At 32.7% G+C, this 24685-nt stretch overlaps 2 protein-coding genes across 3 annotated transcripts; both read left to right on the plus strand.

Annotated features, from left to right (window-relative positions):
* Positions 1 to 54: 54 nt before the first annotated feature.
* Positions 55 to 20722, plus strand: LOC111705051 (UPF0047 protein YjbQ). Of its 2 annotated transcripts, none has more exons than XM_023477490.1 (5): positions 55 to 329; positions 11781 to 11992; positions 12527 to 12709; positions 16080 to 16208; positions 19759 to 20722. In XM_023477490.1, the coding sequence occupies exons 2-5, from the start codon at positions 11837 to 11839 to the stop codon at positions 19843 to 19845; spliced, it is 555 nt and encodes a 184-aa protein (XP_023333258.1). In that variant the 5' UTR covers positions 55 to 329; positions 11781 to 11836; the 3' UTR covers positions 19846 to 20722. The 2 variants fall into 2 exon arrangements, with proteins under 2 accessions (XP_023333258.1, XP_023333250.1); XM_023477482.1 differs by lacking the exon at positions 55 to 329 and adding an exon at positions 4557 to 4703.
* On the plus strand, positions 513 to 1055 carry LOC111705345 (uncharacterized). The gene is made up of 2 exons (XM_023477849.1): positions 513 to 557; positions 687 to 1055. Exons 1-2 carry the CDS (start codon positions 513 to 515, stop codon positions 1053 to 1055), a joined length of 414 nt encoding a protein of 137 aa, XP_023333617.1.
* Positions 20723 to 24685: the final 3963 nt, after the last annotated feature.

Below are 24685 nucleotides of genomic sequence, written 5' to 3' on the forward strand. Positions count from 1 at the left end.
AATCTCCAAGAATTCTGGGGTAAGACATTTATTTACATATTTGTTTCAGATAGGGTTAGTTTTCTGAAACCTTCTTTCTCCGTTGGTTCCTGGTTCCTGTTTGGTTGAGTATCCCACAGCTGATCCAGTATAGAACCTACACACAGGAGAGACAGGAGGAGATATATCTTTACCTGCGGAAACCTAAACCACCGGATACAACCAATACTACACAAGAATTTGTATACACAGTGTTTAACCAATCCCGTGATCATTGTTTAGTGTTTTGGACTGATTTTAAACCATCAGGATGCATTGAAACCAAGCTTTATACAGTAATTTTAGAATTGGTAAGTACGTTAATAATAATTTTTTTCAGTTTTAACTCATAAATAATGTAGATGTAAATATTAAAGAAGTTGAATGTTATTTATATACTAATGTGCATATCGTCTCTCCAAGCTAGAGGAAATAACAAAATTAATATATTTCTCACTTATCGGGATTCAGAAGTAAAATATTAGACTGAGGCAATGGTTTGTGAAGTAGGACGGGTTTTGACAGCACAATCTCCTAAAGTAAAACATTCCTGCTTTTCAACCAAAGATAAGATACTTCGGTACAAAATTCGCTAGATACTTCTGTCGATACTTCGGTACAAAATTCGCTAGATACTTCTGTCGATACTTCGGTACAAAATTCGGTAGATACTTCGAGGTAGATACTTCGGTAGATATTTTGGTAGATACTTCGGTAGATATTTTGGTAGATACTTTGGTAGATACTTTCGTATATATTTCGTTAGATACTTTGGTAAATACTTCGGTAGATACTTCGGTAGATATTTTGGTAGATACTTCGGTAGATACTTCCGTATATACTTCGTTAGATACTTTGGTAAATACTTCGGTAGATACTTCGGTAGATATTTTGGTAGATACTGCGGCAGATACTTCGATAGATACTTCGGTAGAAACTTCGATAGATACTTTGGTAGATATTTCGGTAGATACTTTGGTAGATACTTCGGATACTTCGGTAGATACTTCGGTAGATACTATCCACTAATATATTAAGGAACTATCTACTAATATATAAAGGAAATATCAACTAATATATAAAGGAACTATCAACTAATATATAGAGGAACTATCAACTAATACATAAAGGAACTAACCACTAATATATAGAGGAACTAACTACCAATATATAGAGGAACTATCAACTAATATATTAAGGAACTATCCACTAATATATAAAGGAACCATCTACCAATAATATTAGTAAAATATGGAGGAACTATCCACTAATATATAAAGGAACTATCCACTAATATAAAGAGGAACTATCCACTAATATATAGAGGAACTATCCACTAATATATAAAGGAACTATCCACTAATATATAAAGGAACTATTCACTAATATATAGAGGAACTATCCAGTAACATAGAAAAAAAACTATCCACTAATATATAGAGGAACTATCCACAAATTAAAAGAACTGCTGTACAGGATTTTTCAGCTAGAATTGCTCTGTAAAGTATATAAGTATATAAGTATATATTGAGTCTATTGATTGGTTGATTGGAGGAATAAAATCTAGTTTTTCTAAGATATCCAGTAACAATAATGACAGGGCGGGCTGGACCTGTGCCAATCTTATTCTGAATGTGTCGATCTTACTTTTATAAAGAATGTATTGAGGATCTTGATATACTGTTGAATAATATACACTTCTCTAAACATCAAATTATCTAACATTGTGAAGATAATTAAAAGAAAATGAGATACTGAACTTATTCCCCTCTATAGTTCTAGTAAGGAGCACTTAATTAGATATAAGTACATGAATACCTCAAAGGATTGCCTTTTTTTATATATTAAGCCCAACAAGGACAACTATGTGATTTTAAATGTAAACTCTTTCATACTCCATAAGCTTTATAATCCTTATATATTTGCAACCTGATGTCGTAGACCTTTAATGTTTCAAACTTTGTATTCTTCGATATCAAAGTTTAAAAATCAAAAGTTTACGCCATTAGGTTCCAAAGATATATGGATTCAAAAAATGTTTGAGGTAAGTGTTTTGTTCCTTTATTGAAAGTTCCTTATGGAAAGTTTTCATCTTGCTTTTTTTAAAAAGGAGAATTTCAATTCCCTAAACTAAAGGAATAATTCTCATTGAAATAAAGGAATACTCAAACATAGAAATTTATCAGTATATTTATGCAAAAGATTATTAATCAAAAAAGGCGGAATTCTCAAAATTCTCATTCGTATTTTTTTTTTAACAATTTATTTTTTTTATTTTAAAAAGGTTTTTATAAAAGATAATTACAAACTTGTTCAATATTATTTTAATAGTATTACAGTATTCCAGTATTACTTTGGGATTCTTTTGGTCCCCTCCTCCCTCCCCCCGGAGGGGAGGGAGGAGGGGAATCCCAAGACTCCGAAAACCCCAAGTGGGAAACGACACCCTCACATTTAGTTTAGACATTAGAAATTGTCCGTAGATTCTTCTTATCTATTCATTGTTTCAGAATTCTGCTAATCTCTGCTAATCTCTGCTAATCTCTGCTAATCTCTGCTAATCTCTGCTCCTTTTTTGATTCTGATATTTCTGGTTTGTTGCAAGGAAGTTTAGCTGAGCTGCTGACACTGAACCCATAAACAATAATAAAAATAATATAATAATCCTTGCATGTTTTCTGGAATTTGCTATCTCAGCAGGTTTGTAGATTGTTGAATGTTGATGACTTTACTAAATATAGATCTATACACAATTAATGTTTCCTAGCTCTGGGTGAGGAAAGAAAAAAGGACACTTCACCAAACGTGGAATTTTGAAAATTTTAAGGACCCAATGTCAGAATCTCAGAGTCACTTATAAATAATGACAAATGTGATAAAAGGAGTTTTGGTTAGGAGTAGATTATCAACAGTTGGAGTCTTGAAACTGATGTGTAAGAACATCTTGAGCAGTTCTTGTAAATTATACTTGATGCTTCTCCACATTAGGAAGATCCGTGGTTGATGGATATTAACATGTTTTCCATGGGTTGTAGGTTTAACTTAAAAACTGGCTTACCAGAGCCCGCGATTTAAAAAATCCGGCTCGAGCCGTAATTCTTTAAACCCGACTTTAAGACCCAATCTTCAACCCAACTCTGAGGACAGCTTGTGTCACGTGATTGACAGCTGCAAGATCTTCGGCTCGACTTAAGGAGTTAGGCCCAATGAAAATAAGACCGACCTTGGTTGGTTTTAGTGAAGAATAAGGCTCAATGTCGAGTCTTGTTCTCATAAGAACCAGGAACAAGTTTTTTCAACTCAACTCTGTTGAAAATAAGATGCAGCTTGAATCCGAAAGCTCAAGCCGTAAATAAATAAGGCCCAACGACAGCTTAGACCCGAGCCGTATTTTCCCAAATTTTTTAAATCGAGGGCTCAGACCTGTTTCTAAGGAGTGCAAGTCTAGCTTTTCCATAGCAAGCCTAGTCCCAGAGAGGTAACAAATCTCTGTTCTCCAGGGTAATACAGCATTGACAGATGAATGCAGGCATTCCTTGTTGATAATCTTGTTTTACTCGTCAATTTTCCTTTATACCTTAAGTTTCTTCTGTGTGTACGTTTAACTAGGATTTGCCATTTTTCTCTGTCTCCCTGTACTCCTTGTTACTGTTAGAAGCGCCTCTGCAAAGACCTAGATCCTGCTTTGAGGAAAGCTAGAGTTGAACTGATTTCTCAAACATATAAAGCCAAGTGAATTTTCAAACATTTACTTATGGGATTCTCAAACGGGAACCCAGAGAGGATTCTCAAACAGAGAAACCAAGGGGTTTCAAGGGGGTTCTTAAGCATAGAAGCTAAGGGGATTCTCTAACAGAGAAACCAAGGGGGTTTCTAACATGCAGAGAAACCAAGGGGATTCTCAAACAGAGAAACCAAGGGGAATTCTAAAACAGAGAAACCAAGGGGATTCTCAAACAGAGAAACCAAGGGGAATTCTCAAACAGAGAAACCAAGGGGGATTCTCAAACAGAGAAACCAAAAGGGATTCTCAAACAGAGAAACCAAGGGGGATTCTCAAACAGAGAAACCAAAAGGGATTTTCAAACAGAGAAAACAAGGGGATTCTCAAACAGAGAAACCAAGGGAGATTCTCAGATAGAGAAACCAAGGGCATTCTAAAACAGAGATAAAAAGGGATTCTCAAACATAGAAACAAAGGGAAAACTCAGAAGAAAACATCAGAAATAATAAATAAAAAGGTTTATCCTGTGCATAGAGATTAAAGAGAATAACTTTAAATATTGGAATGATATTGAATGTGTATAATATTTCATAAAATTCAATATAATGGAAAACATAACACCTAGCATGGATTTTTATTGTTTACAATATATTAGTTAGGATTTAACTCCTTCAGACAAAATCATTTCTTTAGATGTAAACGAAAGAGTATTAACCATGAGCGGAGGGTGGTTGCTGTCGCATTGTAGCTTTCTCCCCCTCCCCCCCCTGACACGGCCTCCAATCCTTGGGACTCTAGCAAACCTTAGAGCCTTGAGGCCGCCAGCGTTCAGTGATGCTTGGAGCATACTTGGTTAGATTGGGAACTACTCTTGCAGTGAAACCAAGATATAATGCGCAGTGAGCCCGTCCTATTTCTAGGACAATGTAAATATAGAAACTCAACCGTATCACAGATCAAGGTATTTCTCCGTCCTATCCTGAGTTTTCGATCATTAAATCTACTCTGATAAGTGTTATAGCGTATTTAATCAATGCAGAGATTATGTCTATGTTCTCGCCGTATTCTACACTACATGTCGGTATACCATGATACTCTTGAAATAAAATCAAACCAAACTGAAGATTCAGTATTTTGTCAGATCTCTGTATGTAGTGGTTAAGAAACGGATATGAATGAATACGCTAAACTTGGTCAACATTATTTGCAGCCTCATCTTCTCTTTAACCTTATCTACAATGCATAGCATTTGATAGGTATAGGATAGGCATAGGATAGGTATAAAATACGTATAGGATAGGCATACGGTAGGTATAGAATAGGTATAGGATAGGTATAGGATAGGCATAGGATAGGTTCAGGATAGGTATAGGACAGTTATATGATAGGTATAGGATAGGTTCAGGATAGTTATAGGATAGGTATAGGATAGGTATAAGATAGGATAGGTATAGGATAGGATAGGTATAGGATAGGTTAGGTATAGGATAGGATAGGTATAGGATAGGATAGGTATATGATAGGATAGGTATAGGATAGGATAGGTATAGGATAGGATAGGTATAGGATAGGATAGGTATAGGATGGGATAGGTATAGGATAGGATAGGTAAAGGATAGGATAGGTATAGGATAGGATAGGTATAGGATAGGATAGGTATAGGATAGGATAGGTATAGGATAGGATAGGTATAGGATAGGTAAAGGATAGGTAAAGGATAGGTAAAGGATAGGCATAGGATAGGTATAGGATAGGTATAGGATAGGTATAGGATAGGTATAGGATAGGTATAGGATAGGATAGGTATAGGATAGGATAGGTATAGGATAGGATAGGTATAGGATAGGATAGGTATAGGATAGGATAGGTATAGGATAGGATAGGTATAGGATAGGATANGGTATAGGATAGGTATAGGATAGGTACAGGATAGGTACAGGATAGGTATAGGATAGGTACAGGATAGGTACAGGATAGTTATAGGATAGGTATAGGATAGGTATAGGATAGGTATAGGATAGGTATAGGATAGGTACAGGATAGGTACAGGATAGGTATAGGATAGGTATAGGATAGGTATAGGATAGGTATAGGATAGTTATAGGATAGGTATAGGATAGATATAGGATAGGATAGGTATAGGATAGGATAGGTATAGGATAGGTATAGGATAGGTTTAGGATAGTTATAGGATAGGTATACGATAGTTATAGGATAGGTATGGGCTAGATATAGGATAGATATAGGATAGTTACAGGATAGTTATAGGATAGTTATAGGATAGGTATAGGATAGGTATAGGATATGTACAGGACAGGTGTAGGATAGGTACAGGATAGGTATAGGATAGGTATAAGATAGATATAGGATAGGATAGGTATAGGATAGGTATGGGATAGGTATAGTATAGATAAAGGATAGGTAAAGGATAGGTTAAGGATAGGTATAGGTTATGTATAGAATAGGCATAGGATAGCTATAGAATTGGTGAAGAATAGGTGATAGAAATATGAGAAGGATGCAGCATAGAAATAGAAAAAGGATCCAGAATAGAAATAGGAGAAGAATACAGGTATTGGAGCAGTTGCTCTAAAAAAAGATAGGTATTGGAGGAGTTGCTCTATAAAATATAGGTATTGGAGCAGTGTAAGCTGTATTAAGGTTAGGTAGAATAAGGATACAGAAGAGGACAAGGAGACCTATGAAAGGGAAAAGGTGGTAGGGACGGGTCTGATTATGAATACCCTGGAGAAACCTGACATATATCGTATTCAAGGTTGGCAACAGTTCACACATCCCACAATATCATTAGAAACTATATCATTGTTATATATCTCGGCTGAATAATTATTATTATGTGATGAGAGCAGGTCTGGACAGTCCTTTATTGCATATATAATTATGTAGAAGTATGTATCAATCCTACTCTCTTCTTTGCTTACATCGGGCTTTACAGATTTGAGAATTTCTGTTATTGCTCAATATAAACTGGATAAGTTAAGTTATATGTATAAAGGAATGTTCAATAATTGTATTTAGGTTGTAAAAATACTTTTGAACTCAAATTGCTCCAGCATTTTTTGTTCATTTTTATCTGTATGTTTGTAATTGTACGTATTACTTGTTATTTTGCTCAATCAAGTATTAATTGAACTTTTGATTAAACACTATTTGTCATCTTGATCAGGAATGAATCACTTGTCTTCTAAAGTTTCATTTATCTGCTTTTCACTTGTCTTCTAAGTTTCATTTATCTGCTTTTCACTTGTCTTCTAAAGTTTCATTTATCTGCTTTTCACTTGTCCTTTAAAGTTTCGCATTTATTTGCTTTTCACTTGTCTTCTAAAGTTTCCCATTTATCTGCTTTTCACTTGTCTTCTAAAGTTTCACTTATCTGCTTTTCACTTGTCCTTTAAAGTTTCATTTATCTGCTTTTCTTTTGTCTTCTAAAGTTTCATTTATCTGCTTTTCTTTTGTCTTTTAAAGTTTAACTTGTCTGTTTAAGTTTAACTATTCTGCTTAAGTTTAACTTTTCTGCTTAAGTTTACCTTGTCTGCTTAAGTTTTACTATTCTGCTTAAGTTTAACTTTTCTGCTTAAGTTTAACTTGTCTGCTTAAGTTTAACTTTTCTGCTCAAGTTTCACTTGTCTGCTTAAGTTTCACTTTTCTGCTTAAGTTTCACTTTTCTGCTCAAGTTTAACTTGTCTGCTTAAGTTTAACTATTCTGCTTAAGTTTAACTTGTCTGCTTAAGTTTAACTATTCTGCTTAAGTTTAACTTTTCTGCTTAAGTTTAACTATTCTGCTTAAGTTTAACTTTTCTGCTCAAGTTTCACTTGTCTGTTTAAGTTTCACTTTTCTGCTTAAGTTTCACTTTTCTGCTTAAGTTTCACTTGTCTATCGGAGCAGGCTCCAATAAAACTTGTTTTTTGCTCCAATATTAGAACCGAAATTCTTATAAACAACTGGTATATTTGTCTAGTTTACTGGATTTCTCTAATATTGTTTATTTATTCTCTTTAATTTATGCAATATTGATAGCCATCTATTTATCAATACACTGTCCCAACTTTATTGACTTTATTCATACAAATATCCGTCCAGGGTTTGCTCTGGGGTTCGGAGAAAGTCGGGATCAAGAAAGAAATCAAATCTGATTTAAGTCCATTAATATTACTTCAAAAGTTTTCAATCTAAAAGTTTTTGTTCCCATCATAGAAGTGAATTTTGTTTAAACCTTTCAATGAACAAAGTTTTTGTTCCCACCATAGAGGTGAATTTTGTTTAAACCTTTCAATGAACAAAGTTTTTGTTCCCACCATAGAGGTGAATTTTGTTTAAACCTTTCAATGAACAAAGCTCTAAATAGAAGTGAATTTTGTTTAAACCTTTCAATGAACAAAGCTCTAAATAGAAGTGAATTTTGTTTAAACCTTTCAATGAACAAAGCTCTAAAGCTTAAGAATGTATAAACCTTACACAACTGGGGGGTTATTAAAGAACATTGAAACTAAGAACCTTGCTACAATTTCTAATTTTCTAATCCCTGTATCTTTGCAACTCGATGTCATAGACGTGAATTCTGTTAGGTGACATAGTTTAAGTTGAAAAATCAAAGGTTTACACCACCAGGTTGTAAAGATATAGGGATTATAAATTGAGAGTTTGTGGCATGAACTAAATGGTTTCGAAATGAACTGTCCTTAATTTGATTTATGGCCGAGTCAAAGAAAGTATTTGATTTGATCTCTTTCTCTTTAAGATTTATATTAATGATAAAACTCTTTTTTTTAGGTTTTTAAAAAGTGGGTCTTGGCATTAAAATATAATTTTTTGAATTTTCAATATTTAAAAAAACCATTTTCGAATGTGAAAATGGAAACAAGTTTAAAAAAAGAAAATTTCTTATTTCATTTATTCTGTAATCCTATTTTCAAGTTTTTGTGAACTCTGTTGTACTTTACGTACTTTTTTATGATCTGTTTACCCCTTTAATTTCTACTTTTGTGTACTCATGTTTATCAGCTTGTACTTTTAAAATTTTTCTTTACATTGTTTTAAATTTGTACTCTGTCAATCCCTTTTTAACTGCTTTGTACTCTGCTAGAAGTGAATATCTAACTTCCCCTCTGTACTCATGTACATTTACTCGGTGTACATTCACTCTCTAATTACTGTATTATTTTACTTCTGTTTACTTTGTACTTTGCTTAACTTTTCATACTCTACGCAAAAAATTTACCCGTTTTAACTCTGTGTACCCCTTTGTACCTTGTGTACTTACTCCCTCTGTTCATTCCTTTGTACTGTGACTATCTTCCTGTACTTCTATTACTTCTTAATGTACAGAAACAAGTAGAAACTCAATTGCAAAAGTTGCCATAAATCCAGAATCGTCCGAGCTTAAGTACTTCTTCAGCCTTTCTTCAAGTAATGCTTCGAATACACAAGAAAAGAAATTTGGCCGAAAATGGTAATTTCCCGGATTTATTAATCTCCTCCTTAAATCCTTGTAGAGTTAAGTCGTTAGATTGGATTCAATATTCCTTCACCTTGGAACTAAAGGAAAATATGGGTTTCTACATAACCTTTATCAGCAATGTCCTATCTGAATAAACAATAGAATATTTTCTAGAGTCATTTTAACAAGATTTATTTTATTAGAGATATTAGGATAAGAATAAATCCAAATACGCTTTTGCGTAATCAAATTACAACAAAGTATTTTACTACAGTATGTATCCAAGTGACTACAGTATGTATCTATCTGACTACAGTATGTATCTAACTGACTACAGTATGTATCTAATTGACTACAGTATGTATCTAAGTAACTACAGTATGTATCTATCTGACTACAGTATGTATCTAACTGACTACAGTATGTATCTAACTGACTACAGTATGTATCAAACTGACAACAGTATGTATCTAAGTGAGTACAGTATGTATCTAACTGACTACAGTATGTATCCAACTGACTACAGTATGTATCTAACTGACTACAGTATGTATCTAACTGACTACAGTATGTATACAACTGACTACAGTATGTATACAACTGACTACAGTATGTATACAACTGACTACAGTATGTATACAACGGACTACAGTATGTATCTAAGTGACTAAAGTATGTATCTAAGTGAGTACAGTATGTATCTAAGTGAGTACAGTATGTATCTAAGTGACTACAGTATCTAACTGACTACAGTATGTATCTAACTGACTACAGTATGTATCTAACTGACTACAGTATGAATCTAACTGAATACAGTATGTATCTAACTGACTACAGTTTGTATCTAACTGACTAAAGTATGTATACAACTGACTACAGTATGTATACAACTGACTACAGTATGTATACAACTGACTACAGTATGTATACAACTGACTACAGTATGTATACAACTGACTACAGTATGTATCTAAGTGACTACAGTATGTATCTAAGTGAGTACAGTATGTATCTAAGTGACTACAGTATGTATCTAAGTGACCACAGTATGTATCCAAGTGGCTACAGTATGTATCTAAGTGACTACAGTATGTATCTAACTGACTACAGTATGTATCTAACTGACTTCAGTTGGTATCCAACTGACTACAGTATGTATCTATCTGACTACAGTATGTATCTAAGTGAGTACAGTATGTATCTAAGTGACTACAGTATGTATCCAGCAGACTACAGTATGTATCTAACTGACTACAGTAGGTATCCAACTGACTACAGTATGTATCTATCTGACTACAGTATGTATCTAAGTGAGTACAGTATGTATCTAACTGACTACAGTATGTATCCAGCAGACTACAGTATGTATCTATCTGACTACAGTATGTATTTAACTGACTACAGTATGTATCTAAGTGACTACAGTATGTATCTATCTGACTACAGTATGTATCTAACTGACTACAGTATGTATCCAACTGACTACAGTATGTATCCAACTGACTATAGTATGTATCCAACTGACTACAATATGTATTCAACTGACTATAGTATGTATCCAACTGACTATAGAATGTATCCAACTAACTATAGTATGTATCCAACTGAATACAGTATGTATCCATCTGACTACAGAATGTATCCAGCTGACAAGAGAACATATCGAGTTTCTAACCAAACAATTAGGACTGTAAATGAAACCTCTCCACTTATCCAGATTCCACTTTATTTGAATTTCTTGGTTCTTTTTTCCATTTACATGGATACAATAAACAGATAACACAAGGCTAGTGTGGCCAGAATCCTGTAGGAAGAGAATAAAACGATAGATTACGAAATATTCTAATTTTAATTTTTTTTAGATTGTGGCAAAGTCAAATTTGTTTACAGCCAAGTTTTTTTATATATTTTTGTAAAGTGTAAATGTACAAAGTACATAAATGTACATATGGATACAACTACAAATATGTATGTACATATGCGTGTTTAAAAAATACTAGACAGGTATTTAGAAAATGATAAATATTTGCGATTGAAAAGAATCATAAAAGATAGATAATTCAGGGTTACTCACAAAGTAATCATCGACGACTGTAATCGTTTTGTCACATTTATGGTGTCCTGCAACTGTACACTTATGTTTCTCTTTGTCACATATTCTAATATACCATTTCAAGACTGTATATAAGGTAGAACTCCAATTCAACCTTCAAATCACTGGAAATATCAAGTTTTTGGTTCTCTTTTAAAAATCTCATTAATTTTGGGTTAACCTTTATAGGTTGAGCATTTCTTGTCTCCTTTTATCCTAGAAGTCCAAGGATCTAAAACGATGGAACCAGTTCCTTCAGATGTTGGGCTGCGTCGTTAATCTATAATATTAGTTTTATATTATACAAGCTTGGGAACCCAGCGTTGACTAGAAACTAAACTTACTCTACTCAAGTTAATCTAGTCACTTTAAAATTTGTTAACCATGCTAAGAACCATACCGTGGTTCGTCCAAGTTCACAAATCAAAATTTGAGGCTAATCGGTATGAGTTATGACGAGATTACTACTTTATATACCTATGTTTAGGTACAGGGAAGGTTGAACACGTTTGCTCTGAATGATTTGGTTCCGTCACCACATCCATGGCCTGCTCCGCCAGCCATAGTAAGGGATCCGGACACGGTTCAAGCCACGGCTCTGGGTTAATAGTTGGACCCAACGCCTGGCTTCAGAGAAAAGTTCATCTCCGTCCTCAGCATAGAGGAGTTCATCTAGTTACTGAGGAAATACTCCGAGGGGTGAGTTAAAATATAAAAAATCAAGAAATAAAATGAAAGAAAAGGAATTTTATCAAGTTCAGTCAGTAGACTGTAGTTAACAAAAATAAATATTTTTTTAGTGGTGGTGCTTACAGTCTTTACTACATCGAATTTGTCAATGTGTTCTTCTAAGAGATGGTTGAGGGAGGGAAAGGGAGAGAGTGAGAAATGGATAGGGGGGAGGTAGATGGAGGAGGGAGNGGATTTTTGAACTTTATCTAAATTTGTTGATTAGATTTTCTACTAAATAAACCTGCAGATTTTCTCTTTTCTAATCAAATATTCCTGATGAAGATTTTTTCTAGAAAAATGCTTCAAATAAGCTTTATTTCTAAAAATACAAATTAATAAATAAAACCATCATGCTCGAAACTTATAAAAAAAATCATAAGAAAGGTGAAATAAGTAAATCCCAGATTAGTGCGACAAAATGCCGCGTCTGTTCTATATATTTATGAATATAAACTCCACGGTAAAGTTATTCATGCATAATTTAAACCCTTCATCTTTCAGTTGCCGGAGCTTTCTCAGTTCTCCGTTGGGTTAATGCACATCCAGCTCCTCCACACCTCCGCCAGCCTCGCCATCAACGAGAATTGGGATCCCGACGTCAGGGACGACATGGAGATGATGCTGAACAGAATAGTTCCAGAAGATATGCCCTTCAGACACTCCTGTGAGGGTCCAGATGATATGGTGAGTTCAAATTCCATGAGAAAACAAGAAGGATTTGTGGAAATATCTTGATAAAAGCGAGCATATGTTTCCTTTTTATATTTTTCAATGATTTTCCTCCCTGCCCTTCCTTCCTTCCATCCTTCCATTTTTCTTAAAGCCTTTTAATTTCTCCAGTATTTATCTTGAGAGCGGTGAAAGATTCTCTCCACTTGATTTATGTTAAGCTTAGACCAGTGCAGGATCCAGTATTTTCTAATCTTTAACTCAATATTTTCTCTTCCTCTAGCCAGCACCAGTACTTCCCAGTAGAGTAGCAGGACTACCTTGTATTTTACTTCTAAACCTTGTATTTTACTCCTAAACCTTGTATTTTACTCCTAAACCTTGTATTTTACTCCTAAACCTTGTATTTTACTCCTAAACCTTGTATTTTACTCCTAAACCTTGTATTTTACTCCTAAACCTTGTATTTTACTCCTAAACCTTGTATTTTACTCCTAAACCTTGTATTTTACTCCTAAACCTTGTATTTTACTCCTAAACCTTGTATTTTACTCCTAAACCTTGTATTTTACTCCTAAACCTTGTATTTTACTCCTAAACCTTGTATTTTACTCCTAAACCTTGTATTTTACTCCTAAACCTTGTATTTTACTCCTAAACCTTGTATTTTACTCCTAAACCTTGTATTTTACTCCTAAACCTTGTATTTTACTCCTAAACCTTGTATTTTACTCCTAAACCTTGTATTTTACTCCTAAACCTTGTATTTTACTCCTAAACCTTGTATTTTACTCCTAAACCTTGTATTTTACTCCTAAACCTTGTATTTTACTCCTAAACCTTGTATTTTACTCCTAAACCTTGTATTTTACTCCTAAACCTTGNACCTGATGTTCTACTCCTTAACCTGATATTCTACTCCTAAACCTTGTATTCTCCAACAAGGATATTACTCCAGGAAGAAGAATTAGATATTACGAGACGCCAGTGTGAATTTTGGCACTCTTCCTTGTCAGGAGGAAGTAAAATTGAAAGAGTAACCTCAACTTCTGAACCTACTCAAAGAAGTGGTGAATGTGTGTGGGGGGGGAATAAAGAGTAGAAGGGGATGTGGGGGGGGAGTATAAAGAGAAATTGTATAAAGTTCACAAAATTTATGAACTAATGCGCCATGACTTTGGTTTAAAAAATCCATATTTTTGCGAAATTACTCTTATGTATGTCTGTTGTCTGTTGACGGTTTGATGCTCAGGACCTGAGAAGTTTATTCTATGAAAGAGCTCCCTACTGCGAACCCATTCTCTTGGTAGTTGAATAACCTGGAGAAGTTTCTTCGTCCTTTTTCTCTTTACAGACATAGTTCTTCTCAAGTTTTCTTCCTTTTTAATTCTGCTTCCGTCTCTGTAAATGTGTATATTTCTGTCTCTATTTAATCCCTTTGTATGTCTGAATCTCTATAATATATCTGTATTTCTGCATCCATTTATTATCACCGTATTTCTGTATCTCACTATTATCCCTGTAATTCTGCATATTTCTGTTAAACTTTGTAATAGTTTTCAGAAAATAAAAATTTGATTATCATAGGCTGAAGTTGCTCTGAAAAGGAGTTGAGTCTTTTCCACCAACTCTGATTTTCTAATCACTATATCTCGGGATTCCTAATGTCGTAGACCTGTTACATTTCAAACTATGACTTCTGTTAGATCAAATAATATAAGTTTGAAATATCAAAGGTTTACGACATTGGGTTCCAAAGATATAGGTATTTAAAAATCAAAGTTTGTGGCAAAGACTCAACTCCTTTGCTTTTAATTTATTGGTTTTTCTAACTAGACCTATTATGATATAATTTGTATTTCCTAAAAGCTGTAACCAAGTGTAATCTGTATCCGAAGTTAGAAATTAATCCTCCAGGGTAATCGCTTTATTATATCTTAATCTCTACATCTTTCTAGTATCTCTGTATTTCTCCATCTCTCTATAATATCTGTATTTCTCCATCTCTCCCTAATATCTGTATTTCTCCATCTCTCTATAATATCTGTATTTCTTTTCTACAATCTCTGTATTTCTGTATTTCTCCATATCTCTANCACGGGAATACTCTTAGCTTTGAGGAACTACGGTAGAACCACGGGAATACTCTTAGCTTTGAGGAACTACGGTAGAACCACGGGAATACTCTTAGCTTTGAGGAACTACGGTAGAACCACGGGAATACTCTTAGCTTTGAGGAACTACGGTAGAACCACGGGAATACTCTTAGCTTTGAGGAACTACGGTAGAACCACGGGAATACTCTTAGCTTTGAGGAACTACGGTAGAACCACGGGAATACTCTTAGCTTTGAGGAACTACGGTAGAACCACGGGAATACTCTTAGCTTGGTTTAAAATTTCTCAGTTGAATAGGTTGACTTATATAAAGAAAACTTAGTTTCCAGGCAAAGCTGGGTTCCCAAGATAGTTTCTACATCTCTCTTTTATCTATGTATGCCCCTTCTCTCTAAGTACGATGAGAGCAATGCAGAATATCCTCTCTCCTTGCACACAACCTGAGAATACACAGTTCACAGTTGCCAAAATTCATATTCAGGAAAAAGAAGAAAATTTAGAATTCGATCTTTATTCCTCCATTCATCTTTCTTTCTATATTTTTCTCTGTTCATTTGTATTTTCCAACCTTTCTTTCCCAATTCTTTTCAGAATTTTACTTAGTCTATGAATGTCAGCATGTCCTGTGTAGGCACAAAAATATCACAATTTTTTTAAAATGATTTTGGGTGATGTAAATCATATTTTAATAATAATTATTAACCAAAAATTGAAAGTGTGAATTGACTCTTTAACTTCAAATATTGATTTTTTTTCTAAGCTTTGTTTCATCTGATATGTGGATTTTAAGAATATTCTCCATTTTGTTTTATTTGACACGCGTAGTTTTGAGCATATCCTCCATTTTGTTTCATCTGACACACGTGGATTTTGAGAATAACTTCCATTTTGTTTCATCTGATACATGTAGATTTTGAGAATATTCTCCATTTTGTTTCATCTGACACACGTGGATTATGAGAATATCCTCCATTTTGTTTCATCTGATACACGTGGATTTTGAGAATAACTTCCATTTTGCTTTATCTGACACACGTAGATTTTGACATTATCCTCCATTTTGTTTCATCTGATACACGTGGATTTTAAGAATATCATCCATGGGACCAGATTTACTTAGTTGCGAGAGTTAGTTTAACCGCGTAGACAAAGTTGAACCACTTAAACCGTTCAACTACTACGCACTTTTCATCAATTATAGCCCCGGTTTACTATTCAATTTATCTTTTCTTTAAATAGAATTCTTAATTGTTAAAATATTTGTTTAGCCTGCACATGTGAAAGCCTGTTTTCTTGGATCCAACCTGACAGTGCCTGTATCCGATGGTAAACTGAACCTAGGAACCTGGCAGGGGGTCTGGCTCTGCGAACACAGAGACCGAGCAGGCTCTAGAAAGGTAAAAAATATTTTTCTCTTCTCATTTTTTTTGCCACAACTTAACCCTATATCTTTTCAAGCTGGTGGTTTCATTCTGTTATAATTTAAACTTACATTATTATCGAACAGTATTCATTACTTAAAGTATTAAATGTCTGCAACATCGGTTTGCAAAGATATAGGGATAAAAAATTAGAGTTTATAGCAAAAATTCATTTCCTTTCACGCAAAACTAGTAACAGCCAAGTATTTAAACCGTATATATTTACAGGCACGTTTTTATATATTGTTCAAAGTCCAGCAATCCAAGAATAATGATCCTTATCTGATTAAATATTTAATCTTAAAAACGTGGCATCGTATTTATTATAAACCATTTACTTTAGATTTAAAATGTTTTATGTTAAATTTGAAATATTCTTTGTTAAATTTGAAATATTTATGTTAAATTTGAAATACTTTATGTTAAATTTGAAATATTTTATGTCAAATTTGAAATATTTTATGTTGAATTTGAAATATTTTATGTTAATTTGAAAAACTTTATGTTAAATTTGAAATATTTTATGTCAAATTTGAAATATTTTATGTTAAATTTGAGAATAAAATTATTTTTCTAAATGTACATATTGAAGTAAAAAGTACAAAAGTACGAGTGAATAATGTCTTAACGTGTATCATTAAATTATTAAAAAAAAAATTATATATATAATATTCCCGCTAACAATGATAATTTTTTTAAAATACTTCATTCAATTGAGCGCCGGCTTAAATCTTGAAACATTGAATACAATTTTAAGTGGAACCTTCCAAATTTGAGCCGATCGTCTCAAATTTAAGCCGCGGCTCAAATTCTTTAAATCGGCCTCAGACCCTTTAAGTATTGTGAAAAATAAAAAATGCAATTTTCCACCAAAGGAATGTTTTTGGGTTAGATGTCCTTGTCCCAATATAACCAATATATATTGATATTTTTCTTCAACGGTTTTAATATCGGGAAATTGTTATACAACAAAACCATAGGAAGGGTTATACCAAACAAAAAGCTAAATTATATAATTATTTTTTGTGTGAATCGTTAATGGCATTCATTAAATGGGAGGGTGTTATTTCTTATGGAAAATTCTTCCGCGAAAGTCTTCAATTGAATACGTAATTGGGAATTTATTTTCTCAATTGTGAAAACTTAATTTGGTTTGAAAATTGCGAAAATGAGCAATTCGTTTTCGAAAACGAACTAAGGCTTTGTCACAAAATTAAATTTGTTTAATCTTTGTAAAATGATGATGTAAACTGCGACTGTTTGATTCGTAGTTTTAATATCAAAGGTCTATGACATCGGACTGCAAAGATATAGGGATAAAAAACTGGTTTTAAGAAAGAAAAAAATTGCTCCAACCTAAAATGAATAAAATATACAACTAATATGTTGAGTTTCTTGACAAAATATTATTGTCCTTTTTATCAAATGTTAAAATCTTGAAAATCCTGTATCATCTGCAGCTGACATGTTTTCGGGTTAAATCTTTTGGTAAAATTTTATATTCTAAGGTCAAAACTTATATTTGCGATGGCGCTAATCTACACGACCTTAGATCAATATCCACAAGTGAATAAGTGATTAGCACTTAATCCTTTAAGAAAACTGACTTTCGTTTTAGTCATCTCTCATAGGCCGAGAGTAGATTATCTGTGCGTTCTGATTGGTCGGGCCTGAAGAGATATCTAAAAAGTATTCTCATAATCTCTCAAAAACTACAGAAGATGCGGATTAGTGCATTCTGGAGGGATTATTTATACAAAATTTCCGACCTCAATTTAAACATTGATTTATCTTCGACATTTTTTCTAATTGTGTTTGAATACACTTTTGTATTTAACTTTTTTCCTTATTTTTGGTTTGGGTTTTCCTTTAATTTAGTTTGTTCTCAGATATATCTAATAATTTTACAAAAAGGACAAATTATCGGGGTTCGATAAAATATTTGTAAACCTATACTGCAGTGTTTGTTAGTAAACCTATACCACAGTATCATTATAAAACCTGTACTACCGTTGTACAGGACACCACAAACAATATATATGATTAAACCTATAATGCAGTATATAAACCTTTACTGCAGTATATAAACCTATAATGCGGTATATAAACCTTTATTGCAGTATATAAACCTATATATAAACCTATACTACATTGTATAAACCTTTATTGCAGTATATTATCATATATAAACCTATCATACAGTTTGTATAAACCTTTAATGCAGTATATTAACATATATATAAGCCTATACTACAGTATATAAAAATATACTGTATTAACTATACTTTTGGTGCAATATACTAACATGTCTTGAACAATTCATTTGAATAATTAACTAGACACGAAAATAATAATAAATTAAATCTGACGGAATTAGGAGTTTAGAAAATTAGCTGTTACTTGTTACAGGTTCTATAGTGCTATCTTGTCATGCAAACATACTGCATTATTTTTCTTCCTTCTAATCCGGAATAAACTTATTTACACAGAGTTTATATAAAAAGAACTTTCATGCACCTCTGCCCCTTTAGTTAAAGTAAACTCAACCTATATGAAGCATTAAGTCTAAAGTACAGTACAAACTGGGACCGGAAAGGTTGACCCGGCTCGGAAATTCATATGTACTACGGCTGCCCGTGCTTTTATTACTAGTACATAAACAAGAGAAATGTAAATGTATCATTGTCTTCCGGTTTGAAATTTATGTACTTACAACAATATAAATTTATTCATTTCTTTTAAATTAGCTATATTTTAACTTTTAAATTGTATATTAGTACAAATGTACAATATGTTGAAAGAACATGCGATGTTTCAGTACTGTACAACAATAAACACTGCCCAAGAGGCGGCTGCAGTACCGTACAACAATAAACATTAAGCACACACCTAGGCACACAGCACACTGCACAAGAAGAGGCTTTGTATGTTTAACATAACTCTGTTTACATTGTACACCGTTCTCGTTTTACTATTAATATTCAGATAGACGGTGCTAACGTTCCAAGACAATTAGCATTTAGGCTAATTTACACTCATGAGGATTTGGACATTGGCTTATGAAGGATATAGAGAATAGATTTCTCTTCACCATTTTCTCACTATTTATTAGTAATCCAGGAGAAATAATGGACAACCGTTATAACTTAATAAGATCTGAATTTCTGCAACTTTAATTATTAGCTTTGAATTTGTTTTTCTACATTTTTTTAATATACAGGGTTACCCACAAAGGATGAGACTACAACGACGACCGGAAACTCTTAAAATATGATGAACCCAAGTTTATATCATGTCTCTTTGCTGGAATATAGTAATTTAATGGCTTATTTAATGATTTGGCAAAAAAAAAAAAAGTACACAGGCGCAGGGAATCATAAATAAAAATTCCCTTAAGTCTTTAAAGTTGCATCCTTTGCGGGTAATGCTGTATATTATCACATTTGTTTACAAAGATTTGTAGAAAAAGTAATTTGAAGTCAAGAGTACTGCCATGCAATATGTTTCTAACATCCTTGTATTTTAGGTTCTGGTTACTATAAATGGATGTTTGAAAGATCCAGATCGAACCCCTCTCTCTCCTACCTCTCCTATTGCATCAACAAGTAGCTAGATAAATAAAAGTGACTGATTGATCCATGAGCAGGACTCAAACAATTTTCTTTCTTGAAAGGATCACCTAGTAAAATGTGTGCCGCGTTCAATGTTCAAGACATTAGTGTGCGCATGCACTGTGCCGTTTTCCCGCTATAACAAAGCGCGGCAATTCTGAAAATTTGGCGATGGATTATTAGTGATTTAAAATAATGGAATTTTGTGTCAATTCCTGAAACCAAAGAATATGTTGAAATGTGTATATTATTCGCCAAAACAGATAAAAACTCTGTTTTGGTCGGATGTTGTTGATAAAACTTGTTTAAAGAATTCATGCACGCAAGCTAGAATTCAGTTGATCATTAAAAACATTTTGTTCTGTTTTAGACCAATGGTAGAATTACATGAATTTATTTTTATAAGAGTTTAGAGAACGAAAAATCAAACGCACATCCCCGTTTATCTTTAATATTGCTCATATTGTCGTTGTTTCACGAGCCCCCCCCCCACCCTCTTCTTTGGAGTTTATGACCTTCATTGTTAATCTTCTAGTTTTCAGATATTTTCTCGTTAATCATGTTCTAGATGTAAGTAGTGAACGTATTTCAACTTTTTAACGTTCTTCCACAATTGTTCCAAATATGATTTAAGTTCTTCCAGTTCCACAGGCTACCCACACATCCACGTACACCAACAATTTTCTCAAAAAACATTTCTCGTAAAATTTATTTGTTTTGTAAGTATGTGAAGTTCTTCCAAAATGTTTACGTCGTCATGAACTATTCCAATGTTCTGGTTCCTGAAATAGATTCTCAACCATCAAAACTATGTTTTCAGAACTTCTTACAATTTACATTATAACAAAAATACATTATTTAAATAAACCGGTTTGTTATCGTTATTTTCTCTCCTAGGTTATCCTTTAACCCACCCTCTGGTTTATAACAATCTCTTTAATTTCAAAAGATCCGGAAACTCTTTGTAGATTAAAGAATTTTAAATAAAATTTTCCAACTACTTCCGAACTTTTTAAACGAAAAAAACTTTGAAAAAAAAACCAGACAATTTTTTCAGGAACACAAAAAAAATCTACACACCAACAAGATTGCAACCCAATCAATTTCAGCAAAATCAAAAATTTACCCTTTATTTAATTAGCAAAAACCCAATACCAAATAAAACAGACTCCCTCTTCACCCATCCATTAGATTTGACCCAGTATAAACCAGTTTATAAATCCGTATAATCAGTTTTAAAAACCAGTTTACAAACCATTATATGATCCAGTTTATTAACCAGTATAAACCAGTTTATAAACCTGTATAAACCAGTATAAACCAGTTTAATAACCAGTTTTTAAACCTGTTTGAACCAGTATAAACCAGTTTTAAAACCTATATAAACCAGGATAAACCAATATATAAACCTGTGGGATATGTACTTTGTACATTGTAACAGTATCCATCGTTATGCACCTAGCAGCCAAGTTCTAAGCCTTTTTGCAATCCCAAACCAAATGTAAAGCCAAAAATGTTATTCTGTTTGTAAATAAAATCTTAAGACTTTTTATAAATAAATATAAATTTTTGATATTATTCTTATTTTTTTCTAATGTTTATAATATCTAATTATTGGGTACAGAATTATCTAGAAGGGATAATACTTCAAAGAAGACTTGACACATTTTCTATATCTTTAAGCAAATTCCTTAACTTTCTTTAACCCTCAGACGAATTATATAAAAAGGTAGTCCCACGAAACATAACAGTAGAAAGAGGACTAGAAGGTCGTCTTTGATCTTTGAAATAATTTGCGGCATTTATGATTGGTTGGATACTCTGTAGATAGAATAAGGTGGCTAAGTAGAGCCTCTTTTCTGCAACTAAAATCAGCACACAAGACTCAAGAGCATAAAATCACAAGAATTATATTTGTAAGCTAAAAGAAATGAGTTGATTTAATTTACCGCATTTCAAATGAACAATTTACCGCATTACTAGTTAATCTATGTATATTGTAAAAACAAAATAATAATAGTATTTTGATTTCTCAATGCTGATGATTTTTAAATTAAAAAAGAACAGTATATGGTTTTATTTTCTATTTTGTTTCTGTTTTGCCTTTTCAAAAAATGTTGTTTCGTGACGTAAGTGAGTAAATGGTTCAAAATTGACATTGACATAAATTCGAGTAATTGTCTAAAAACCAGGATCGTAAACAAAATAGGCAGGCGTCGCGATCGGTGATTAACAGACTAATAGTCTGGTTGGTTATTTAAAATACAGGTATTTTAAACATAAATGACAATATTTTAATGTAGTCAAATGTTGGATAAAACAGCTTACCAGTTTTTAGTGTTTAAGTGGAATTTACTATTGATTGCGAAGTTATTTATGGATTTTATCTTTTACTTAGTAAAACGTTTCCCTGTTTATTGTTTCTTTTGTCGGAGAGTACAGATGAATTTTGGTTTGGAGATTGTGTCCGAGAGGGTTTTGGTAAAGACGACTTACGGGCCCATCAGGTTGCTACGATATATGGATTAGAAAAATCGTGTCTATGGCAAAGACTAAATTCCTTAAATATTTTAATTGAAAATTGAAGCTTAAAACCAAGGGATAACAGTAAATCATCCAACGAGGTCTGCGTGACTTTAACTTATTCTATTCTTTAAAAGTTTCCGTCTTTTTTTAGTTTTAGATTGTTTTAGTTTTATACCTGGCCTTTCTTACAATCAATGAGAGTCTAAAGGAATATTTCAGAGATTGTCGTCTTCCGCTTTACGAAATTCATTAAAAATATTATTTGATTTATGTATGTATCTAACATTTTTGGGAGTTTTTACTTTTTGAGAATTTAAATAGTATATTAATATTTATAAACTTAAAGAGACTGTAAAGGAAAAATGAAAGGGGGTATAGGATGAAACCTGAGAATCTCAGGCATTGAACGATACATAGAAGACAGACGCCTGAGATTCTCAGGTTTCATCCTATACCCCCTTTAATTTTTCCTTTACAGTCCCTTTAAATTGTGAAGAACAAAAAGTAGATGATTTAAAGGGTTACTATAGAGGGTTACACAAGAATGAGACTCTAGGTACGACTCTACAGAATTCATCGAGTCTTTTTGCATTAATTTATTATTCCCTCCGGCGGCTATAAACTTGTTTATTTTTTAGTCAAATCATTTAATAAGCCATTAAAGACAATATTCTTATTTTAAACCTCAGATCGTTATATTTAAGGAGTTTAGACCGTCACTATAGTGACATTATAATGTCTTCTCTTTGTGTGTAACCCTGTAGTTTACTCTTTGCATGGTATGTATCTTTAGATAAATATATGTATAATAATATATGTATAATATATGTGTAATACGTATAATATATATGTATAATATATATGTATATTGTATATATATACATATATAGTCGAGAACAGACTCTCTGAAGATTGGTCCATGACAATTGGTCCATGAAACATTGTGTATGAGGATGTTTTATCTGTTTTTTTTGATTGAATAATAAATTGAATATATGTGGATAAAACATATATACATATATATAAACATGATCCAACATCATGGGTAAGGTAAGATAGAGTTTTATTCTTCAGGTAGATATTATCAGACTTGATTTTTTCTGATATATACTAATGCACAACATTTGATCAAAATAGGAGTGAATTTCCTATTTCTTTTAAAATTTAAATTAAATTTTGGGAATCTCAGCCTTTAGGACCCTAAACACTTGTGGGAACATGGAGTACAGTATCATTATATCCAATCCATATAAAACAAAATATTAATCTCTGTTTTGGTGTTTGTTCGTTTGTTTGGATGTCCGATCATTGCTTATAAATTACTTGACCGATATGCCCCAAATTTTTATTGAAGAACTGTGGAACTAAAAGAATATCTAAACAACCTTTTTTAGGTAAAACTTAGTTTCCAGGTGTGTCACTCTTGGGCTCAGAAGCTAGTAAAAGTGTAAAGCTTTATGTTTATTTACTGTAAGTGGAATAATAGCCAGAGCCCAAAATTCTCGTCTTTTTAAGACTTTTAAAATTTGAATGGACTTGTAATCGTTGTTTAACCTCCGTGATTTGTGTACAATATAAACCCCATTGTATAGTATTATACAGTGAAACCCTTAATAACGAATACATCGAAAGAATTCATCAAATGTCGTATTCTTCACTTTCTAATAATGGAATGTTGCAGATATTTAGTTTTTTAATTAAATGATTATATGGAACTCTTTAAAACTGTTCCCGCATATTCATGGCTATTTATTTATTTTCCCAAATACTGAAATTTACGTAATATAGTATAATACTCATTGAAAAATTGTCAAGACGACATTTGATAAATTCTTCCCATGTATTCGCTATTAAGGGGTTCACTGTGGTATGTTATAGTATTATTATTTTGTATTTTTTGTATTACTAGGCTTTATCAACTTTTAATTGTGGCTTTAATTGTGAGCATCTTCTCTTTGTACAGTACAAATATACAAATAGTCGTCTTACTTCTGTCATGTCTCGTGGGACACACTGTATTTAACTATTCATAGTTTCTACATTAATCAAAGTACTTAAAAACTGTCCATCTACAAAGGATCAACTTTATTTAGGCAAATATGTAGATTCTTTGAAAAATTTTTAAAATCTAGATATTCACTGACTCTTGATTCTTGATTGAATGATCTTAGCCTAAAAAGTTTACATTTTATTAAAAAATACAGCCAAAGAAATTATAATAATGCTGAGGGTGGCACAGAAAAAAAAAATTCTGGTGAAATTTTCCGTTTTCCTGCGTCGCCCTGTACAACTATACTCCCGTTGAGGATGAATAAC

The sequence above is a fragment of the Eurytemora carolleeae genome, unplaced genomic scaffold (genome assembly GCF_000591075.1).
Source record: "Eurytemora carolleeae unplaced genomic scaffold, Eaff_2.0 scaffold2, whole genome shotgun sequence".
NCBI classification, from domain to species: Eukaryota; Metazoa; Arthropoda; class Copepoda; order Calanoida; family Temoridae; genus Eurytemora; species Eurytemora carolleeae.